This window comes from Ictalurus furcatus, chromosome 12, assembly GCF_023375685.1.
Source record: "Ictalurus furcatus strain D&B chromosome 12, Billie_1.0, whole genome shotgun sequence".
NCBI lineage: Eukaryota > Metazoa > Chordata > Actinopteri > Siluriformes > Ictaluridae > Ictalurus > Ictalurus furcatus.
This window is the reverse complement of record NC_071266.1, coordinates 24,154,613-24,176,071: the sequence shown is the minus strand read 5'-3', so window position 1 is coordinate 24,176,071 and position 21,459 is coordinate 24,154,613. Positions and strand designations below refer to the sequence as shown.

General features: G+C 40.5%; 2 protein-coding genes across 6 annotated transcripts in view; one reads left to right on the top strand and one right to left on the bottom strand.

Annotated features, from left to right (window-relative positions):
• dtnbp1b (dystrobrevin binding protein 1b) overlaps nt 1-10,253 on the top strand; it is a 41,975-nt gene extending 31,722 nt beyond the window's left edge. For 2 of the 3 annotated variants that reach the window (XM_053638297.1, XM_053638299.1), the window contains exons 3-4: nt 6,600-6,743; nt 9,231-10,253. In XM_053638297.1, the coding sequence (XP_053494272.1) occupies nt 6,600-6,743; nt 9,231-9,481 (395 nt within the window). In that variant the 3' untranslated portion in view covers nt 9,482-10,253. The remainder of the gene's footprint in view (nt 1-6,599; nt 6,744-9,230) is intronic. The other variant, XM_053638298.1, reaches the window with a different exon arrangement.
• A 1,211-nt stretch (nt 10,254-11,464) lies between these two features.
• jarid2b (jumonji, AT rich interactive domain 2b) overlaps nt 11,465-21,459 on the bottom strand; it is a 117,396-nt gene continuing 107,401 nt past the window's right edge. For all 3 annotated transcript variants that reach the window (XM_053638294.1, XM_053638296.1, XM_053638295.1), the window contains 8 exons: nt 21,137-21,207; nt 20,890-21,004; nt 19,847-19,952; nt 16,915-17,097; nt 16,595-16,725; nt 16,119-16,296; nt 14,220-14,327; nt 11,465-13,704 (listed from right to left, as the gene is read on the bottom strand). In XM_053638294.1, coding sequence (XP_053494269.1) covers nt 13,528-13,704; nt 14,220-14,327; nt 16,119-16,296; nt 16,595-16,725; nt 16,915-17,097; nt 19,847-19,952; nt 20,890-21,004; nt 21,137-21,207 — 1,069 coding nt within the window. In that variant the 3' untranslated portion in view covers nt 11,465-13,527. The remainder of the gene's footprint in view (nt 13,705-14,219; nt 14,328-16,118; nt 16,297-16,594; nt 16,726-16,914; nt 17,098-19,846; nt 19,953-20,889; nt 21,005-21,136; nt 21,208-21,459) is intronic.

Sequence of the window (21,459 nt, the reverse complement as noted above, 5' to 3'; positions counted from 1 at the left end):
GTGTGCTGAACTGAATAGCATTCAGGAGTTGGTTTGGCGTCAGTAAAGAGTCTTTCAGGAGTCAGTCCAGAGTCGTTCAGGAGTCAGTAAGGAGTCGTTTGGGAGTCAGTCAGGAGTTGTTCCAGATCGGTCAGGAGTCATTCAGGAGTCAGACCAGAGTTGTTGAGGAGTCCGTCCTGAGCTATTCAGGAGTCAGACCAGAGTCATTGAGGAGTCAGTCCTGAGTTGTTCAGGAGTCAGTCAGGAGTCGCTCTGAAGTCAGTCCAGAGTTGTTCAGAGGTCAAGCAAGAGTCAGTCAGGAGTCTTTCCCTTGTCAAGAGTCATTCAGGAGTCAGTTTAGAGTTATTCAGGAGTCGGTCAAGAGTCATTCGGGAGTCAGCACCGAGTCGTTCAGAAGTTGGTCAGCATTCATTCTGGAGTAAGTGAGGAGTTGGTCAGCAGTCTGGATTAAGTAAGGGATTAAGTAAGGAGTTGGTCAGGAATCATTTCGCGACTCAATGTTTGATGTGCACTTATTAGTATGATGTTATTTTTACTAAGGTTGGAGTTGTGCATGGAATGATCTATATTTTTCAGTCGAACCCTCAATCCATAATCAAATATTTTAATGTCATACTTACAATGACTTAGAGATTCACAGTTCAGAGACTCACAGCTCCTCACAGGATCAGCCCCCAGTCTGATCCTGAGCTTGGGTTACTGTCTGTGTAGAGTTTCTGTGTGGAGAAGAAATTGAGAAATGTTAGAAAGGCCCAAATATTGATCACTCTTCATGAGCGCATTACACACCACAAGTTATGTTTTACCGTTAACATTAGCACTGTCTATTACCTATAGGTTAAACAGGTTTATTCACCGAGCGTCCATGCCTTTAATAAATCACTCATGTAGAGTCACATCGGGATTTGAGAGCGACCAGTTAATAAGTTCCACAAATCTTTAGCTTTCCTCATTGCTTAATGTTATTTGCTATTCTGAATTTTTTTTTGGTTGTTGTTCTATAGCAATAATAGTGATTAAACTGTAATAAAACTCCAGGGGTGCAAAAATCTTTTGACTGGCAGTGTACACAATTCGAACACAGCAATGTCATTGCTTAAAAATGACTATTACTCACTGTTTATCTCTATGACTTATTTGTTATTGTCCTCGGTGCTTTCAGTCATTAAGGGACTTGTATTAGTAATGCATTTCACAATATATTCATAACTGATGAAATTACACTTCTCAGTAGTGTACCCAGATGTTTGGATGAGAAGAACTCGTTATATTTCAGGAAGATTGCTCTTCAGAGACTGCTCTCTAAAGCTCTTAGCTGCCAGTACTGAGAATGAGTTTTGCCTGGAGCTCAGCACGCAAGTCAATAAGATGCACAACCCTTTATCCTGGCCCTGTCTTGAGTGTCATTGCCTTGTCACTTGTGCACTTTTCCCCTTGTCACTTGTGTGTAAGAAAGCAGCTGAACAGGTCAGTGCTGGAAAACAAGGCATGGTGTACAGTGAGAGAATAATTACAAATTACTAAGCCAAAATATTGAGTTAGTAAACCAATTTTTTTTTTTTTATTGTCAGAAAAATGAGTTAATAAGTCATACTAATGTGCTACTAAGTCAAAACAATGAGATAATACCTTGAAAAAAAGTTTCTAAGTCAAAATAATGAGACACTATCTCGGAATAATGTCGAAATAACAAGTTCCTAAGTCAGAATAATAATGAGTTACTAAGAATTAATGAGTTACGAAATTAAAATAACAAGATCATATCTTGAAATAATGAGAAAATAACAACATAGCAGCTCAATAAACCTTCTATACCTTGCAGTTCGAGGCAACCTGTCTGCTTGTTTTTTGAGGGAAAAATACAGTGCTGTGAAAAAGTATTTCCTGATTTCTTCTGGTTTTGTGTATATCTCATACTAAACAGTTTTAGATCCTCAAATGAAATACGACATAAAACAATGGCAATCTGAATAAACACACAATACAGGTTTTTTTATTATTATTATTGAAGCAAAAAAATAAATAAAAATATCCAACACCTTTCACCCATGTGATAACCTTAAACCTCAAATCTGGTTGTGCCACCTTCAACAGCAATAACTGCAACCAAACACTTCCGATAACTGGAGATCAGTCTTTCACTTACTTCTTGGACTAGAATTTACTCCTATGCTTTGGATCATTGTCTTGCTGCATAATCCAGTTGCACTTAAATTTCAACTTACGGACTTACGGACCGGACATTCTCCTTTAGGATTTTCTGATAGAGCGCAGAATTCATGTTTCCCAGAATTTCAAGTTGCCCAGGCCCTGAAGCAGCAAAGCATCCCCACACCATCACACTTCCACCACCATGCTTGACCGTAGATATGATGTTCTTTTTGTGGAATTCTGTGTTTGGTTTACTCCAGATGTAACGGGACTCCTGTCTTCTAAACAGTTCCACTTTCAGCTCATCAGTCCACAGAACATTCTCCCAAAAGGTTTGAGGATCATCAAGGTGTGTTTTGGCAAAATTCAGACGAGTCTTAATGTTCTTCTGGGTTAGCAGTGGTTTTCACCTCACCACTCTTCCATGGATGCCATTTTTGCCCAGAGTCTTTCTGATAGTGGAGTCATGAACAGTGACCTTTATTGACGCGAGAGAGGCCTGTAGGTTTTTTGATGTTGTCCTTGGCTCTTTTGTGATTTCCTGGATGAGTCGTCGCTGTGCTCTTGGAGGAATTTTGGAAGGTCAGACACTTCTGTGAAGGTTCACTACTGTGCAGAGTTTTTCCATTTGGAGATAACGGCTCTCTCTGTGATTCTTTGGCGTCCCAGAGCCTTTGAAATAGCTTTGTAGCCCTTCCCAGACTGATGTATTACAATCACCTTCTTCCTCATCATTTCTGGAATTTCTTTCAACTTTGACGTAGTGTGTTACTGGGTAAGACCTTTTAACCAACTTCATACTGTTTAAAAAGTTCTATTTAAGTGTTGATGTGATTGAACAGGGTTTGCAGTTATCAGGCCTGGTTGCGTCTAGTCCGGCTGAACCTCATTATGAATGCAGCTTCATAGATTTGAGGAATTAGTAATTATGGGGTCAAATACATTTTCACACAGGCCCAGTTAGTATTGGATAACTTTTTTGCTTCAATAAATAACATGATCATTTACAAACTGTATTTTGTTTTTACTCAGGCTGCCTTTGTTTTATCTTAGATTTTATTTTAATTTCTGAAACAATTTAGTATGAGATACACACAAAAACAGAAGAAATCAGGATGGGTCAAATACTTTTTCACAGCACTGTAGGTTACAGGGTCACTCAAGAAAATGTATTTCAAAAATCAATATAAACCATTCAGAGGAAATAACTGGAGCAGGTGATACTGAAATTTCACTCGGCCATAGCTGAAAAGATTTCACTTCCTGGTGGACCTGGCATGCAGCAATACATCATTCTGGAAATGTAATATACTACAAGAGATAAAGCCCAAATAGTGTCCCAATTTTTCAGTAATTAAAGAACATGCCATAATGTATCGGTTTACACTTATATTTATGTAATGTCCATGAAACAAATTAATTCCTGTTATCACTTACCTTATAGACTGTTACGAAGCTCTGACACTAGAGACTCCTTCCAATCATCGCAAATAAATGCCTGCTTACAGAAAACTATATCACCAATTACACGTAGAATAACATATAAGAAGGAGCGCATTAATATGCAGTACTAGAAACCTGTGATTTTGTCTTGAAAGTCCAAACTACTGTCAGAGCTGCTGTTACAGAAAATGAATCAACACCTTCTGACCAATCAGAATGGAGAATTCAACAAATCAAACTAAAATATTCAATAACAGGTAAACAAAACAAAACAAAAAAATGCTAAACATACAATATAATAATTGAGCTCCTTTTCCAAACAGTCCTTTTGAGCCACATGTTTATGATGTCTTTCCAAAATGAAAGCTTATTTTGTAGCTATGAACTGCCGTATCTTTATTTTCCGAGCTTAAATAATCGGGAGTCAGTGGAAAGCTCGGTGGAAAGCTTCTCTCAGCCATGTCACGTCATGCTGAGAAGCTTCTGGAAGCCTGTAGATCGCCATGCCTTGACGTCAAGCACCTGCAGCTGCTCTTTAAATCCGAACACCTCACACTGTGGAGGAACACACGTGTGTGTAAACCTAGCTAACATTTCCCTTCTCTCTTTCTCTCTGCTGTCCTTCCCCGCCTTCCTCCTGCTGCCCTGATCTAACTCATCCCTGAGGTATGCAGCTCTGCGCTGTCCCCGCCGCCGTCTCCGTCCCTCACACACTCACACGCATACATACACACGATGGTCATCCGTCTTCATGTATGTGATGTCTGCATTAACAGCATAACTTAACTAACAGCAATACTGGTAGTCGTATTCCAGAGCCATATCTCCCTGCAGTTCTCGCCTGGTTTCCCACTGAAGCTAAGCAGCTAAGATGCTAACCGGTACCTGGATGGGAGACCTCCTAGGGAAAACTTTGCTGCTGGAAGTGGTATTAGTGAGGCCAGGAGGGGGCGCTCACCCTGTGGTCTGTGTGGGTCCTAATGCGTTGAGATGTTAAACCGAGGTCCTGACTCTCAGTGCTCATTAAAAATCCCAGGACACCTCTCGTAAAGAGTAAGGGTGTAACCCTGGTGTCCTGGCGAAATTCCCCCATTGGCCCTTCTCTATCATGGCCCCCATCTATAATAATCTCCATCTCTGAATTGGCTACATCACTCTCTCCTCTACAGTAATAGCTGGTGTGTGGTGGGTGTTCTGGTGCACTGTGGCTGCTATCACATCATCCAGGTGGATGCTACACACTAGTGCTGGTTGAGGAGACACCCCCCCCCCCATACAATGTAAAGTGCTTTGATTGTCTAGAAAAGCACTATATAACTGTAACTGTAGTCATACCGACAGTGTGGAACCGTTAACACACATATCAGATGGTGCTCAAATGCAAACTAAAAACATAGCTAGGCTTTTTTTTCTTCTGGGCCCAATTTACCACGTGCTAACGTGCACCTTTCAAGGTACAAACATGTCTTTTGGGAACAAACGAATGTAAGAAACCGTTAAAAGTTATTTTCTTCTGACCTTAAGGACCACACAGTTAATCCTTGAGCCTACATTATGTTGCTTTGATACTAGATACAGATACTAAGGGGAGCACGCTGACTTAATGTTTAACACGTTTGCCTCGCACCTCCGGTGTTGGGGTTTTAATTCACACCTCCACCCTGTGTGCACGAAGTTTGCATGTTCTCTCTGTGCTTCAGGGGTTTCCTCCGGATACTCCGGTTTCCTCCCCCTGTCCAAAGACATGAGTTGTAGGCTGATTGGCGTGTCGAAATTGTCTGCGTTGTGTGTGCGTGAATGTGTGTGTGATTGTGCCCTGTGATGGGTCGGCATCCTGTCCAGTGTGTCCCCTGCCTTGTACCCCGAGTTCCCTGGGATAGGCTCCAGAGAGACCGTATGTCGTCCCTCCCACCCAGGGAACATTGTCCATTTTGCTCCCTTGACTCCTGGTTATGAACTATTTACTAAAAATATATATTTATATATATATATATAACAAAAATTATCTGATACGGATTATGAAATGTCAGCTAATTCACTAGCACTGAAAATACACCTGGTACTCATTTAACTGAATTTAAACCTGATGGACTGAGATGATTTGTCTGTGATGTACCATCTAATGGATGTTACTTTTCATGCATGAATTATGTCAGCCTGATTCGAGATATTTTTAATTCTTCTTTAACAATGGTAAAACTATTGTAAAAGGTTTTTGCTTGTTTTTTTTTTACATGAATGTTTGTAAAAGTTCCACCAAGAGGACTCCATGCAGTTGTGTGTTCGATGGCATCTAGACCAATGATTTAACTGAAAGAAAGAAAGTAAAATGCCTCGTCTGTACGAGTTTTTTATTTACTCCTGTCCTGAATAAGATATTTCACGTAACCGATGTTTACACATCCTCCACAAGATACAATAATAACTGAATGTACACAAATGAACCAGTTCAAAAGTTTACACACGCTTGATTATTAATACCGCGTCGTTACCTGGATGATCAGCGACTGTGTTTATGTTTTGTGATTGTTCTTCATGAGTCCCTTGTTCATCCTGAGCAGTTAAACTGCCCACTGTTCTTCAGAAAAATCCTCCAGGTCCTGCACATTCTTTACTTTTCCAGCATCTTCTGCATATTTAACTGCTTTCCAGCAGTAACTGTATGATGATGAGACCCATCTTTTCACACTGAGGACCACTGAGGGACTCGTACACGACTATTACAAACGGTGCAAACGTTCACTGATGCTCAAGAAGGCAACACGATACATTAAGATCCAGGGGGGTGTAAACTTTTGAACAGGATGATCAGTGTAAATTGTTAGTATTTTTTCTTCTGGGAAGGGTAGCACTAAATAAAATACAAAAAAATAACAACAACAAAAATAACTTTAAACAAAATGATAACTGGACTCCCGTACTGTTCTTGCGGAAGTGTAATGGTGAGATAGTTGAAAATAAAGAGAAGAGGAAATGATGATGTTTACCCTTCCTGTGGTTCGCAGAGCCAATAGGAAGCATGTCTTCCATGGAGGTGAATGTGGACATGCTCGAGCAGATGGACCTGATGGACATGTCTGACCACGAGGCCCTGGACGTCTTCCTCAACTCGGGAGCAGAGGACAATAGCGTGGCTTCCCCTTTACTGGGTACACGCACACACGTACACACGCACACACGTACACACGCACACACGTACACACGCACACACACTAATTTGTCATATCAGATATTTCTAAATAATAAAACATACATTTGACCTCCTTTACACATCTGTGGTCTAGGTTTTGTGTTATTATGTTACTCCTTGTTGTTGTCAGAGCGTACGGTTTCACAAAGTAATACACGTGTGAAAGAAGTGCCGGCGTGTACAGTTTAGCCGTCGCAGTTACATTGTTCGACCCCTTGCTATAGTGAATGTACATTTACATGTACATTTTATGGCGTTTGGCAGGTGATTTAAACATCTTTAAATGATGCTTTTATTCTTTTCAGCTTAAGCAGCTGTCAGACCGAATGTAAACAAAAATCTCCGTGCAGAAAAGCTGATTCACGGAAAGGGAAACGTGAAAGACGCATTGTCTTCTGGTTGTGGTTACTAAACCGAAGCTTTTGAACTGATTATATATATATATATATATATATATATATATATATATATATATATATATATATATATATATATATATATATATACACACACACATACTATCACAGTATCTCACTATCTAATGACTCTTGACAAGGGAAAGACTCCAGACTGACTCCTCAACGACTCTGGTCTGACTCCTGAACAACTCAGGACTGACTCCTCAACAACTCTGGTCTGACTCCTGAATGACTCCTGACCGACTCTGGAACAACTCCTGACTGACTCCCAAACGACTCCTTACTGACTCCTGAACGACTCTTTACTGACACCAAACCAACTCCTGAATGCTATTCAGCTCAGCACACACTTAATTAACAATAAATATTCCTTGATTAGATTTTTGAATATCAGAATAATTATTTAGAGAGTAAATTAGGTCATTGAAATTTAGAAAAATAGGGTGTTCACAAACATATGACTGTCAGTGTACATTAGAGATTGAGCAAAATATATGGCATATAAAGGTAAAGATAGCCTATCTTATATATATATATATATATATATATATATATATATATATATATATATCAGTTCATAAGCTTCGGTTTAGTAAACTAATATAAAACAAGAATCTCTGGGATTTTTCCCCCAAAAATAGATATATTTGTGGCTTGTTTTGTTAGCAAACCTACACGTCATAATGCAGATGTACCATGGAAATATTTATTCTAAAACAATTTTTTTTTTTTTACATGATGCCTATTCCTAATGGGGTTCATTAGCAACATCTTGCGATTTTCTTTCAAATGGAACTTTAAGTTTACCCTGAAATAAGCTCCACCCTCATCTCAAAAAGAGCTGTTTAGTATTACCTCTTTAGTTAAAAGCATGTAGTGTTAACAGCTGTGAGACAGCTGTTTTCAGCTGGAGAAAGGAAAGGATTATTCATTCATTCATCGTGATTGCGGTTTGTCTTACGGACAGCAGAGGGCTCCAAAGAGTTACAAACCGCTCCTTTAACCCTGAAATGAAATCTCATGGAATTAATCTTAAAATTAATGTTTTTTTTTTGCCAGGTGTTTTAATTGTGGTTTGCAACTTTAAAGTGAAATGTATCCATCCATCCATCCATCTGTTCATTTTCTGTGCCACTTATCCTACACGGGGTCACGGTGGGGGGAGCCATGAGACTATCCCGGGAAACTCCCGGCACTAAGGCGGGGGACACCCTGGACGGGGGGCCGATCGCACACCCATTCACACATTACGGACAATTTAGAGATGTCAATCAGCCTACAACTCATGTCTTTGGACTGGAGGAGGAAACCGGAGAACCCAGAGGAAACCCCTGAAGCGTGGGGAGAACATGCAAACTCCGCACACGCAGAGCGGAGGCAGGATTCGAACTCCCAGTCCTGGAGGTGCAAGGCAAACGTGCTAATCACTAAGCCACCGTGCGAACGTATCTAATACTTCTAAAATTCATTTAAAAATGAATTTGTAGGAAAATATCTTGCAATCGGCTACAGCTACAGCTAATGGTGTACATATTACCTCTATAACCTGTTTGGGCTAGAACACACACACACACACACACACTGCAGCACACATTACGCTTGATTTATTTGTGTTTCTTCTAGCAGGTTAGACGCAGCTCCTAGGTTTCTCGATGAAACCCTGCTGCATTCTCTACCTGCACAACACACGTTTGCGCCGAGTTCAGATATTCTCTATTGATGCCTCACATCCTTGAAGGTGCACCGGCGCTGACGTTCGTCATTCTCAGCCTCTAAATCAGAGCTGACATTTACAATGCTCCGAGAAGATCCGGCTCCAGGGAGGGAGGATGGGAGGATGGGAGAGGAGGCACAAACAGGCTTTTCAATTAGTACTAATTACATAAAGGGATTAACAGAAGACCACATGGCCTCACGCGACCGAAAAGCACTCCTGTCCTTCCTGCTAGACGTTCTTTTAATCGAGTTTTCTCTCTCTCTCTCTCTCTCTCTCTCTGTTTTATTTTTATTTATCTTGCGTGTGCTAGAAGCGGACACGGAGTCATTCGGAGCCGAGATCACACTGCAGGTCCCGACACAGGCCGAGCTGAGGCACAAACTCGCCTCACTTTCTTCCACCTGCACCGACTCGGCCAGCCAGGACACCCAGGAAGAAGAGGGCGAGGATGAAGACGAGAGGGGCGGAGTCAGGGCCGAGAAGGAGAAGCACCATGCTGACGTACAAGCAGCACAAGATCAGTCGTCCAAGAACTGTGTAACTCGTGACTCGTCCACATAGATGAACGAGTATACGGTTTTTAAAACCGTGCGCCCCGCCCTCGGTGTGTGTGACCGTGTCAAGTGTTGTTCGTAACCGGTAATTTATGATCTCATGATGGTTTTGTACAGAAATCCCCTGCTACGTGCCATGCAGCATCAATCCGGTCCTCCTATTATAACAATATCTCCACCTGTTCGGTTTATATAAAGCTACCATCACCTGCGCTGTGTCAGTCTGACTTCCATCATCGTTCATTATTTAAAAAAAAAAAAAAAGTAAAGGTAAACTGCAGCTTGTGTGACCTCGTGTCCTGCTCATGAAGTCCCAGGACTTACCAGAAGCCCTGAAGTGCACCTTTAAAGATCCTATTGTGAAAATGTATCGATTTTCTCCCATTTGGTGGTGGTTTTTAAGAACTATACAGACTTAAATCTGTGTGAAATCTGTACGGAATGTGCTAGAAATAAAAACAGGGTTTTTATTTATTTATTTATTTATTTATTTACTTTTTAAACACGCTGTTAAAAATCGATGCTTCTCAAAGCAGGGTTCACGAAGCATCTCCAAGGGGTCTATGATTTAAAAATTTCAGTGGTGGAAATCCCAACCCAACATCGTCATTAATATATTTATTAATGGAGCTCCTATTATAGAGTTATTACTCCGTTCGATTGTTCTTTTAAATTGCACGGGGTTAAATCCTAAACTCAAAAACTAGTACGGTCAACATGGACATAACCCGCTCCGTCAGAGGAATAAAATGCTCCACGGCACCAGGATACCATTGTACACGTTTAATTAACAAGCCTCGTATTTGAATAGTCGGATTAAAATCCGTGCTGAAGGACGGCGATGGAATTCATTTTACAATTCGATGGCCGCAAAAAAAAAGAAAAGAAAAGAAAAGAAAAGAAAAAAAACCCCACGTTTGCTCTACAGAACAGAAAGAGCTTCGTTTGTATAACATTGAAGAGTCGTTTAAATAACTGACTGGGATTGATTCACGGTGTCCGATCAGCATCCGGAGCAGGACAATAAAGCACATGGCAGAACTGTACCCTCATCGGTCTAAACCCTAAGCGCTGGTAGGTACGCTAGGAAGAGTGTTGGGACGCATCTAGAGCTTTTCGAGTCGTTTAGATGTTGAGACTTTAAGGCAAACAGCTCGAGTTGTGGAACGTAGCTAGTAACGATTGCCATTTTGTGGGATTTTATCAGTCCATTCAGGATTTCACGATCCGGAATATTCTGAGGTCCGAGCAATTTTTCAAACTCAACGCAGATTTTCCCGAAGATTCGGGAGGAGATGTGTCGCGTGACGTCATCACGACGTGCGTTCGATTCACGTGCGAACACGAGTACAGCTGAAAGGGCTCGTTTACCGACAAACATCGCTGCGAACGCCTGTGATTTCGCCGCGTCGAGTACTTTCCCACATTTTTTTTTCATAATCAAGCATTTTCAAAACAATCACGCACAGAAAAAAAAAACCAGTCTGAAATCCTGTACTGTTTTATGACGTTTATATGCGACGCGGCCAAAAGTTTGTGGACACCTGTGTATCACAACCGCGTGTGGGTTGTTCTCGAAAGTCGGAAGCACACGATCGTCTAGATCGTCTGTACGCTCTGTAGCGTTACAGTTTCCCTTCACGGGAACTGAAGGTCTGAAAGCTGTTCCAGCATGACGATACACAAAGCGAGCTCCACGAAGACACGGTGTGTGAAGATTCCACTGGAAGAACTCGCGTGTCCTGCACAGAGCCCTGACCTCATCCCCACTGAACACCTTCAGGATGAACTGGAACATCGACCGCACCCCAGACCTCCTCGCAAATAGGAGTTAACTCATGGATGTTTAAAAAAAACAACAACAACAACAAAAAATTGCTTACAGATAAACATATAACGTAAACAGCCATGACCCTAGGAGAAGCAAGTCTTAGTCTAGACGAAAAGATCCCGTTCAAATATTCCACAGACAAATCGAAAAGCCTACAGATTTTCCATACGTTTTTATTAAACCTTGAGTACAAACTTGAAAAGTAAAAAAAAAAAAACCAAACAAACAAACAACAAAATAAACAATATAACAAACATGAAATCTTCCCGTGTGTGGAAAGGCTGAGACGCTGTGAGAATAAATTAACTTTGCCAGACGCTTAGCAAATCTTTCATACAACCTTTCAGGAAAAACAAAACAAAAAAACCCCAAAACAAACAGCAAAAAAGTGAATAAAATACATCGTAAGGCCATACAAACTCAACAACCGTGTTTTTATTCCTGTTGAAAAAACAAACAAACCTGACTTTGTTTTCATTAAATAGTCCTAAAACAGTTCAGTCTTCTGGAAAGGACGACAACCATCAAACTGGATTATAGGGTTTTTGTTTTGTTTTTTTCCTTGACAGTCACCACTGGCAAGCTCAGTGCAACATGAGTAGCTACATCATCATTGAATTTTCAGTAATGAAAATGTAAAAACCTTTTTTTTTTTTTGTTTTTTGTAGGTTTTTTTTTTTCTCTCCCTTTTCTTTAAAAAAGTAAAGCTAAAAAACAAAACCAAGTAACCTGGGATGAAGGGGAGGGGGAGGGGGAGGGGCATCGCTACTCCATATCTTATTTATCAGCGATATAAGCAGCACTTCAGATTTTCTCCACAATGCCAGAGGAACCCTGTACGCGTCTCTCTCTCTCTCTCTCACACTCACACACACACACACACACACACACACACACACACACACACCGGTCGGATGAAGAAACGGAAAGGTAAGGCTGTTTCTTCATCACGTGTTTTTCGTTTCGTTTCCTCTTTCTGGCACCTCGACGCAGCGGCTCAAGTATTTAAAGACATTTACAGGATTATGTACAAAAAAAAAAAAAAAAAGTCTATGGGATCCTTTGAGAAATCACTCATAAGACAAAAATAAGAAGAAGAAGAAGAAGAAGAAGAAGAAGAAGAGAAAATCAATTTCACATTATACACTCTTTGCCTAGTGGCTCTACTTGAGATCATCCAAAATGTGGAAGAAATAATGGTCAAAAAACACAAATAATAATAATTACAGTAATAATAATAATAATAATAATAATAATAATAATAATAATAATAATAATTAATGTTAACTGGTGCAGATGAAATGATAAGTCAGGAAGTGTGGAATGTTAACACGATTGCACATGTCGAAGTGGAAAGCCACCGAAGGCAGCGTTTTCATTTACCTTTGCTTTGTGTATTGATGTTAAAAAAAAAAAAAAAAAAAAACGAATAAAAATAATAATAAAAATAAAACAGCACCAAAGAATCAGACGGGAGGCTCCTCGGCTGAAGATCAGGCACGGGTAAGATAGTGTCAGCGCAGGAGCTCGTCACGTCCCCACCCGTCGAATTAAAACCATCCCATGTTTAAAAAACGAAATAAAAACAAGTCTCGCTTTCAAGTGTTACCTCGCCTTTGCATCCAACTCAAAGAGGTCAAACTCAGTCGTTTAAAAACAGTTTTTGTTTTTTTGTTGTTTTTTTTAAAAAAAGAGAAAAACAAACAAACAAACAAACAAACAAACAAACAAAAACAGAACTAAGCAGTCCAGGCCGAGCGAACGGCATTTGCGTCTCTGGAATCTTGACACAGAAATAAAAAAATAACAAAAAGAGGAGCACCAACGTGTCTCAATTCACAGTTCAGGCTGAGTGTGTATGCAGTCGACAGGGCCGAGGATGAGGAGGAAAAAAGAAAAAAGAAAAAAAAAAAGGGTTCGTGCGAGAGGACGACATCTGTCTAGCTCCAGTAATCAGACTGGGGAGCATGGAGCTTAATGCTAACTAAAATAAAAAAATATATATGTAAAAAAAACAAATCCAAAGAAAACCTTCTTTCGCTCTAGTGCAAAAAAGGCAGCTCGCTCGCACACAGCAAGTTTCGCTGTACTGTAGGAGGCAGAAGATCCGTGTCTGAGAGAGACATCGTGACGGAGATAGGGTGAGAGAGAGGTGATTAGTTAAAAGCAGATCTCAGGAGCTCAGAGCGGGACGTCTCTCTCTCTCTCTCTCTCTTTCTCTCTCATGAGACGACCACGGTGGCGTTTTTGCCCAAGCGGGTGAGAGTCAGCTCTAAGGAGGCGCTCTTCCTCGGGCGGCGCTTGGTCGGGGTTTTGTTAGGACTGGAGCCGTTACAGCTTTCCGCTGAACTCTTCATGGCTTTACAGGACACCAGATTCACCAAACTGTTGATCTGCTCCTGCAGGAAGATGAGGAGAAACACAGGATGTAAGAACAGAGAAGAGAGCAAGTCATCATCACACACTTGAGCCCAGACGCAAAAGTAGCAGTAACGGTGGAAAGCGGCCAAAACGATGCCGAGGGTGCCAATACTTTGTTCTCAGTGGGGAAAGCGGAAAGCGTGCCGAGTGTCAGCCGGTCACATCCGGGTCACGTCTGCATGAGAGAACGTTTTCTCCACGTTAGCTTGGTCAGAGATGACGTGTTTGCTTTCTTAATACACTGAAAAATCTTTCGCTTTATGACCGAGTGCTCCGGTTTCTTTCTTTCTTTCTTTTTTTCTTTTCAAATCCGAATTTGAAAGGGAAAGACACGAGTGACATCTTGGCGGTCGTTATGTAACCGACATCCTGAAGCCAAAAGGACGTGAAGGGAACACAAAGAGCACAGTCAGCGTCACGAGCGGCAAACGTGGCTCAGTGGCGCCCCCTGCAGGCTCGCTTTAACTCAACGCGCATTACTGCTGAGGCTTACCTCGTCGTAGCGGTACATCATCTTCAGGCCACGGCAGGATTTGTGTTTCTCCACATAGCGCAGTGCACACTCCAGACAGAACACCACGTTCTCGTTCTCCTGCACCACCTGAAACACAGACGGCATTCAGTCCTCAGTTCCGTCTATACGGGCCGTGTACATACACACATACGCACGTATATTAAAGCACAGGGGTTCATTTCTAGAGACCAGGGGCACAAGGGAGCAACATTAAAACTGTACTAAAATGATGCACTGTACACTTTCACTACTCACATAATCATCATCATCATCATCATCAGTCCCTCTAGGACAGAGGTTCAATCTTTTGTAACTAAAGCCTCCCCCAAGCCTTGCCAATCACCCCCCCCCCCAAATATTGGAAGAGACCAGGTATAATGATGATCTATTCTATATAAAAATATATAGAGAGAGTATATAATCTATAATCTGTTTTTGACAGATAGATATTTTCTGCTAAATTACTTTTTATGACTTTTATAAAAGTACATAAACAGACAGGTGTGGAACATGAATGATTAAAAATGTTTCTGAACACTGTAACTACTCTGAACAAGAGAACTAGGCTGTGATAACGTGAACTGTTTTACATGTAAAACATGTCGCATTTCGTTCGTCTTGCGTTCTAAAGACATTCGCGTGCGAACGATGTAAACTGGGACGAAGGGCGCGTCTCGTTATCCACGACATGGTTAAATCTCCGGCTCTCAGACACTCACTGAACAGAGCAGACGCAGAGAGAGGTGGGAGTGCGGCGGGAAAGCAAGACCTCGCGCTCGCAGGACAGTACTGGCGACATTCGGTAAGGTTTGTCCAAAAGAGTCGCTAGATTTGTCACAAGGAGCCTTTTTTTTTTTTTTTTTTTTTTTTTCCGCAAAAACGTTGCTAAAGGAGTCTGAGAAGTCTGAAAAGTCGCTAAAGGGGTCTGAAAAGTCGCTAAAGGGGTCTGAAAAGTCGCTAAGTTGGCATTACTGGTCTGCACTGACAGCTAGATAAAAGGCAGGCTAAGCTCCGCCTCTTCCTAGCAAAAATAAAATACAGAGGGAGGGGGAACGTGGCGTTTTTCATTTACACACATTCTATTTGAAAAGCAATAAAATACACCGAGAACCCAAATGACTCCCTGTCTGTGTTTTTCCTTGAAAATAATTTGCGCCCCCCGGGTTGAGAACCACTGCACTAGGATTTAGTGTTTTTGTCATCGCAGAAATGACTGAAAAATCACACAAACTCTAATATAGGGAGCAGCTTGCATTTTTTTCAGGAGATTTGGGCCGAGACGCGTCATATGACGTCATCGCAACGATTCAGCCGGAGCGCTCTTCGATTCACACGCGTCGAACACGAGTCTCATTTACCAAACGAACAGCACCAGCGCTGACACGCGAGACTCCTTTCAACTTCCTGTGTAAGCCGTCACTCACAGCATGCTAGTCCACCGTCGGACGAGCGCATTAATATAATCCTGTGACCTGCCTTGAGCCGGGACTACCGTCAGAGCTGCCTTCACAGAAAGTGTCTCAAGACCTTCCAACCAATCAGAATCGAGAATCCAACAGCCGGTGTATAATAACCGACTTACTCAATTCTCTCGACTTACTGAATTATCTGCTGTCCGAATACAGGGTGCTCTCGGTCTTAAATTCATCACGTACAGCGTCCTTAATCATTTATTCAAAATATACATTGAGAAGCGGCTTCGTACATAGAATCTGAATCGTTTTATAATACGTGTCTGAATCAAAACAGGGGTTTTTATTATTATTATTATTATTAAGATGTATTATACTATTCCTTTTCACTAACATGTAGAAGGTGTTGTTCAAGTAGATATATACATATACACACACACACACACACATATGACTGCGGTCTCACCATGGACAGGTAACAGAGGTGCTGGCACATCTGGCAGCGTCTCTCGGACGACTCAAGCGCCGGCCACTTGCGTGGTTTCTTCCTGTTGTCTGCGAGCCCGTTATCGTGAGTGCCGTAGCGGGCGGAGGAGAGCAGACCGGCCTCGTAGAGCTCCTGCCTCTGCCTCATCTCTATGTTCCTGCAACACAACAAAAACACACATACTTCAGTCCTACTATCCACAAGTGTAAACCAGGAACTCTCGACCTTTTAGTCACCAGAGGTGTGTGACAATGCGCTAGCTTTCCTCTTTCACACAAACTGAATAAATTGTACTAATAAGTCAGTTTAATAAGGCTACTTTTCACTCTGTCTCTACAAAACGTCTCCTTTTTTCCCCCCACCCATCATCATTCCCATGATTACTTCTCAGTTAACCTCCTGACCAATCAGATCGCAAGCTGGGAGTTCAAAACGAACGTGTGTGAGGTGCAGACCTGAGATCTTTGAGAAGAGAGGAGATTGTACTCAGCAGAAGTGCATTCTCTCGTTTGGCCTCGGCCGTGGCGATCTGGTACAGCAGCTTCTCCATGGAGAAGGGCTTAGCGATGCGCCTGCATTTCAGATCCTGATCCAGGAAGGGGGGAAGAAAATAAGAAATCCACACACACACAAACAAACACACACACACACACACACACACACACAAAGAGCAAGAGTGAATATAATGAATAAACAGAGCAGGAAGTTAAACTGTTGTAGTTGTAATCCATCAGTCCAGAAGGTGGCAGCAGAGGGGCAGAGATGCGCATCTCACCTTGGCAGCCTCGTAGCCCAGGTTCATCCACTGGGGCGTGGCGAAGTGCACCGTCTCCGACACACTGTACCCACAACACACTCTGGAGACGAATGTGCCGGGAAAAACCACCACGAACTGTCCGCTCTGCTGCACCGTGCGGTGAACTTTAATCCCCTCGCGACTCAGCACCTCCGGAGAGATCTTACACACACACACACACACACACACACACACACACACACACACACACACACACACACACACACACACACACACACACACACACATTTCCAAGATTATTTATTATTAACATTACAGAAAACTTAGTACTGTTTACATCCATTGGTGGTGAAATATTATTACACGTGTTTGGTTTGTTGTTTTTTTTTTTTGTATACTGTATTATTAATCATTAGCATAACAATACCATTTCTAATACCACCATTACTATTTTTGTATATTCATAAAGTGCATTCGTAAAAGATCGTCTTTTGTCAGTAGATTAATATTACGGCTCGGTTCGTCGCCGCTTGAAGGTCCGGCATAATCGATGTTGCATAGTATAATTATTTATATTATGGAGACTATTCACAGGAGGTGCTGAATAACCAGCTTTACACGGAATCACTGAATACTAAGTCAGACTTGAAAGGGGAAATGATGTTTATTAGTATATTTTAGTACGGTAGTATTAATATTGTTAAGTGGTTTAATCGCTATATTGTTTAGGAAGAAGATAATATACATACTGTTATTGTATTGCTTATGGAGCTTTTGGTTCTTTAATGTTTAAATGCATAACAATGACAATACTAAATATTATTATATTAGTACGGTTTAGTATATGGTTATTATTTCTTATTGTTACGGAATATTCATATTTATTTGTGTGTGTAAACTGTGTACTGGTGCTACGTTATTTTGTTTACGTCTTTTAGAAGTTAATAGTTATCATAGAGCTATTTATGGGTATCATTGCTAATATATTGTTTATTAGTATATTCGCACTGCTATCGGTATAATATTTTTGCATTAGCGTATCACTACGGTCTATGGATATAGCTATTGTAATTGTATACCACAGCGCCGTTGATGAAAAGGCGAATCACAGTCGCTCGTTCCAATACGTTATCGTTTCTATAGTAACGACTCGCACAGCGACACGCAAGGCCGAAGCGCCGTACAATCCTATACGTTTAACATTAAATGTGATAAAGCGTGTTGTTCTTTAATGTCGATATGAGGAGGTTTTCTGCATGTCCAGTTTCAGCATTTTGTAACAGGAACTAACTCACAACATTAAATGTAACTATAACCGGATAAAAAACAAAACAAAACAAAAACACACACTTCTCAGAATATGACTGTCTATAGGTATGTTATTAGTACGATGGTATTGGCATTTGGTTAGTCAATGTTTAACAAAAATAATAAAGAACAGTTTTTAGACTGTATTATTTGTATAATGGTAATAGAATTTTGTTTATTATTGTTTCTACTAATATTGCTTAAATATATACAGTTGTGCCCAAAAGTTTGCACACCCCTTGCAGAATCTGCTACATCTTAATACTGTTAACAAAATAAGAATGATCATAAAAATCCCCATGTTGTTGTTTATTTAGTCCTGTCCTGAAGAAGCTATTTCACATAACAGAGGTTTACATATAGTCCACAAGACAAGATAATAGCTGAATTTATAAACAATTACCCCATTTAAAAGTTTACACACGCTTGATTATTAATACCGTGTGTCGTTACCTGGATGATCAACGACTGTGTTTATTTGTTGTGATAGTTTTTCACGAGTCCTTTGTTTGTCCTGAGCAGTTAAACTGCCCGCTGTTCTCCAGAAAAATCCTCCAGGTCCTGCACGTTCTTTACTTTTCCAGCATCTTCTACATATTTAACTACTTTCCAACATTAACTATATGATGTCGAGACCCATCTTTTCACACTGGGGACAACTGAGGGACTCGTACACAACTATTACAAAAGGTGCAAACGTTCACTGATACTCAAGAAGGCAACACGTTACATTAAGAGCCAGGGGGGTGTAAACTTTTGAACAGGATGATCAGTGTAAATTATTTTGTTTCAAGATCTTTTTTTTATTTTTTTTAGTACTGACCTTCAGATGCTAAATAACAGTTACATGTCTCCCAGAAGACAAAATATTAACAACATTAACACACACACACACACATATACACACACACACACACATTTTATATATATATATATATATATATATATATATATATATATATATATATATATATATATACACACATATACATACACACATATATACATATATATATATATATATATATATACATATACATATACATATACATATATATATATACACACATTATATATATACACACATATATATATGTGTATATATATATACACATACATATATATATATGTGTATATATATATATATATATATATATATACACACATATATATATATATATATATATATATATATATATGTGTATATATATATATACATACATATATACATGTGTGTGTATATATATATATATATATATATATATATATATATATATATATATGTATATGTATATATGTGTGTATGTATATGTGTAATATATATATATATATATATATATATATATATATATATATATATATATATATATATATATATACATACACACACACACACACACACACACACACACACATACATACATACATACATATACACACACACACACACACACACACACACACACACACACACACACACACAGTGTGTGGACCAGAGTGTGAGTGTTTGGAACAAGAGAATGATGGAAAATTGGGTATTTATGAGTTTGCTTGCACTTCTCTGAAATTTGTATCTTTGCTCTGTGTGTGTGTAGTCTGTATTATTAAATAGTGTGAGTGTGTGTGAGTGTGATTTTCTCACCATTATGTTCTTCTCCAGCATCTCGAGTCCCGGTGTGCCGTTGGCCTGCAGCAGCGTGTGCACTACATTATCAAGCTTAGCTTTCTCCTCAGCAGGAATCGAATACCTGAACAGCACAGCGAGAAACCCTACGTCAGCTCTGTGCGAGAGTGTGTGTGCGCGAGTCACTAGAGAAAAGGCTCTCCTGTGCCAGCTGTGTGCTACCATAGCAACTAGCTTTTTTATTTTATTTATTTGATGAGTCAGTTCACACACACACACACACACACACAGTCTCACAGGAGCAGCACATGCTGTGATCAGTTATACTTTCACACCGAGTCCTGCTTCCTCTCAGTTCCTCAGCAAGGCTAGACTCGATAATAAACGATCCACAACACAGCTGTCCCGCTGAACCCGTACACCAAATCTAGAACTCTAATTTCACATAACGAACGTCGTCTACCGCGAGTATGATTCGATTTCCATTTCAAGTTTCACAGGTTACAGATGTTATTTATTTATATATATATATATATATATATATATATATATATATATATATATATATATATATATATATATATATATAAAAATTAAATAAAAAGAAAAAAAAGGGGTTCACATACTTTCTAGCACCACTGTAATACTAATACTGTTAAGATATCAACATTAAAGGTGCAGTTTGTATTGTTTGAGCCGTGTCCCAAAACCAGAAACATTCACATCGTTTTAAAAGGTCACTATAACGAAGTGTGATTTCGCAATTCGGGGTCAGAAAGGTTCCTGGACAGTTTCCCCTCCAATAAAGCTTCTGGTTCATGTTCATTCTGGCCCTGAAATGAGCTCCTTAAAAAGGTCGTTAACACCACATTTAGGAGTTTCAACAGGCGAAACGGTAGTGTTTTTGGGGAACAGGAAGGAGTGCCGATATTTTCCCTGCAACTGGAATTCAACCCCCTCTACATGGCGGAAGGCTCGAAAAATGACAAACCGACCCTTTAATGGCTCGTGCTAGATTTACAAAAACCCCTCTCTGATCTGCTCTTTACGCTGGAACTTACCAAATGCAGTCAGCACCAGTGTGTAAGTAATCAATATATGGAAGGCGGTTTTGGTCTCGGGACCAGCATGAGGTAGAAAAGACCATGCCAATGTTCAGCCAGGGAACAGTCACCCCTGCACAGAGAGACAGAGAGAGAGAGAGAGAGAGAGAGAGAGAGAGAGAGAGAGAGAGAAAATTCAGATAAATAGTCTGTGGTGTGAACACACTCCTGGTCCTCTGGCATGCAGCAGCAGATGCAGACTCACCGGGCACGGCACCGAGGTGGCGCAGGATGGAGCCGGAGTTGTGAGGGAGGACAGTGAGGTTCCATCCGTGTCTGAATAAAAAGGGGGGAAAAATTTAGAGGCGACACAAAACATACCAATCCAGTGTGGAGTCTCTCTCTCTTTGTGTCTCTCCCTCTATGTCCGTCTGTATGTCTCTCTCTCTCTGTATGTCACTCTCTCGGTCTGTATGTCTCTGCATCTCACTCTCAGTCTGTCTCAGTGTCTCCACTGGTCTCTCACTCTGTCTGTATGTCTCTCTCTCTGTCCATGTGTCTCTCCGAGTTTGTCTCACTGTCTCTCTC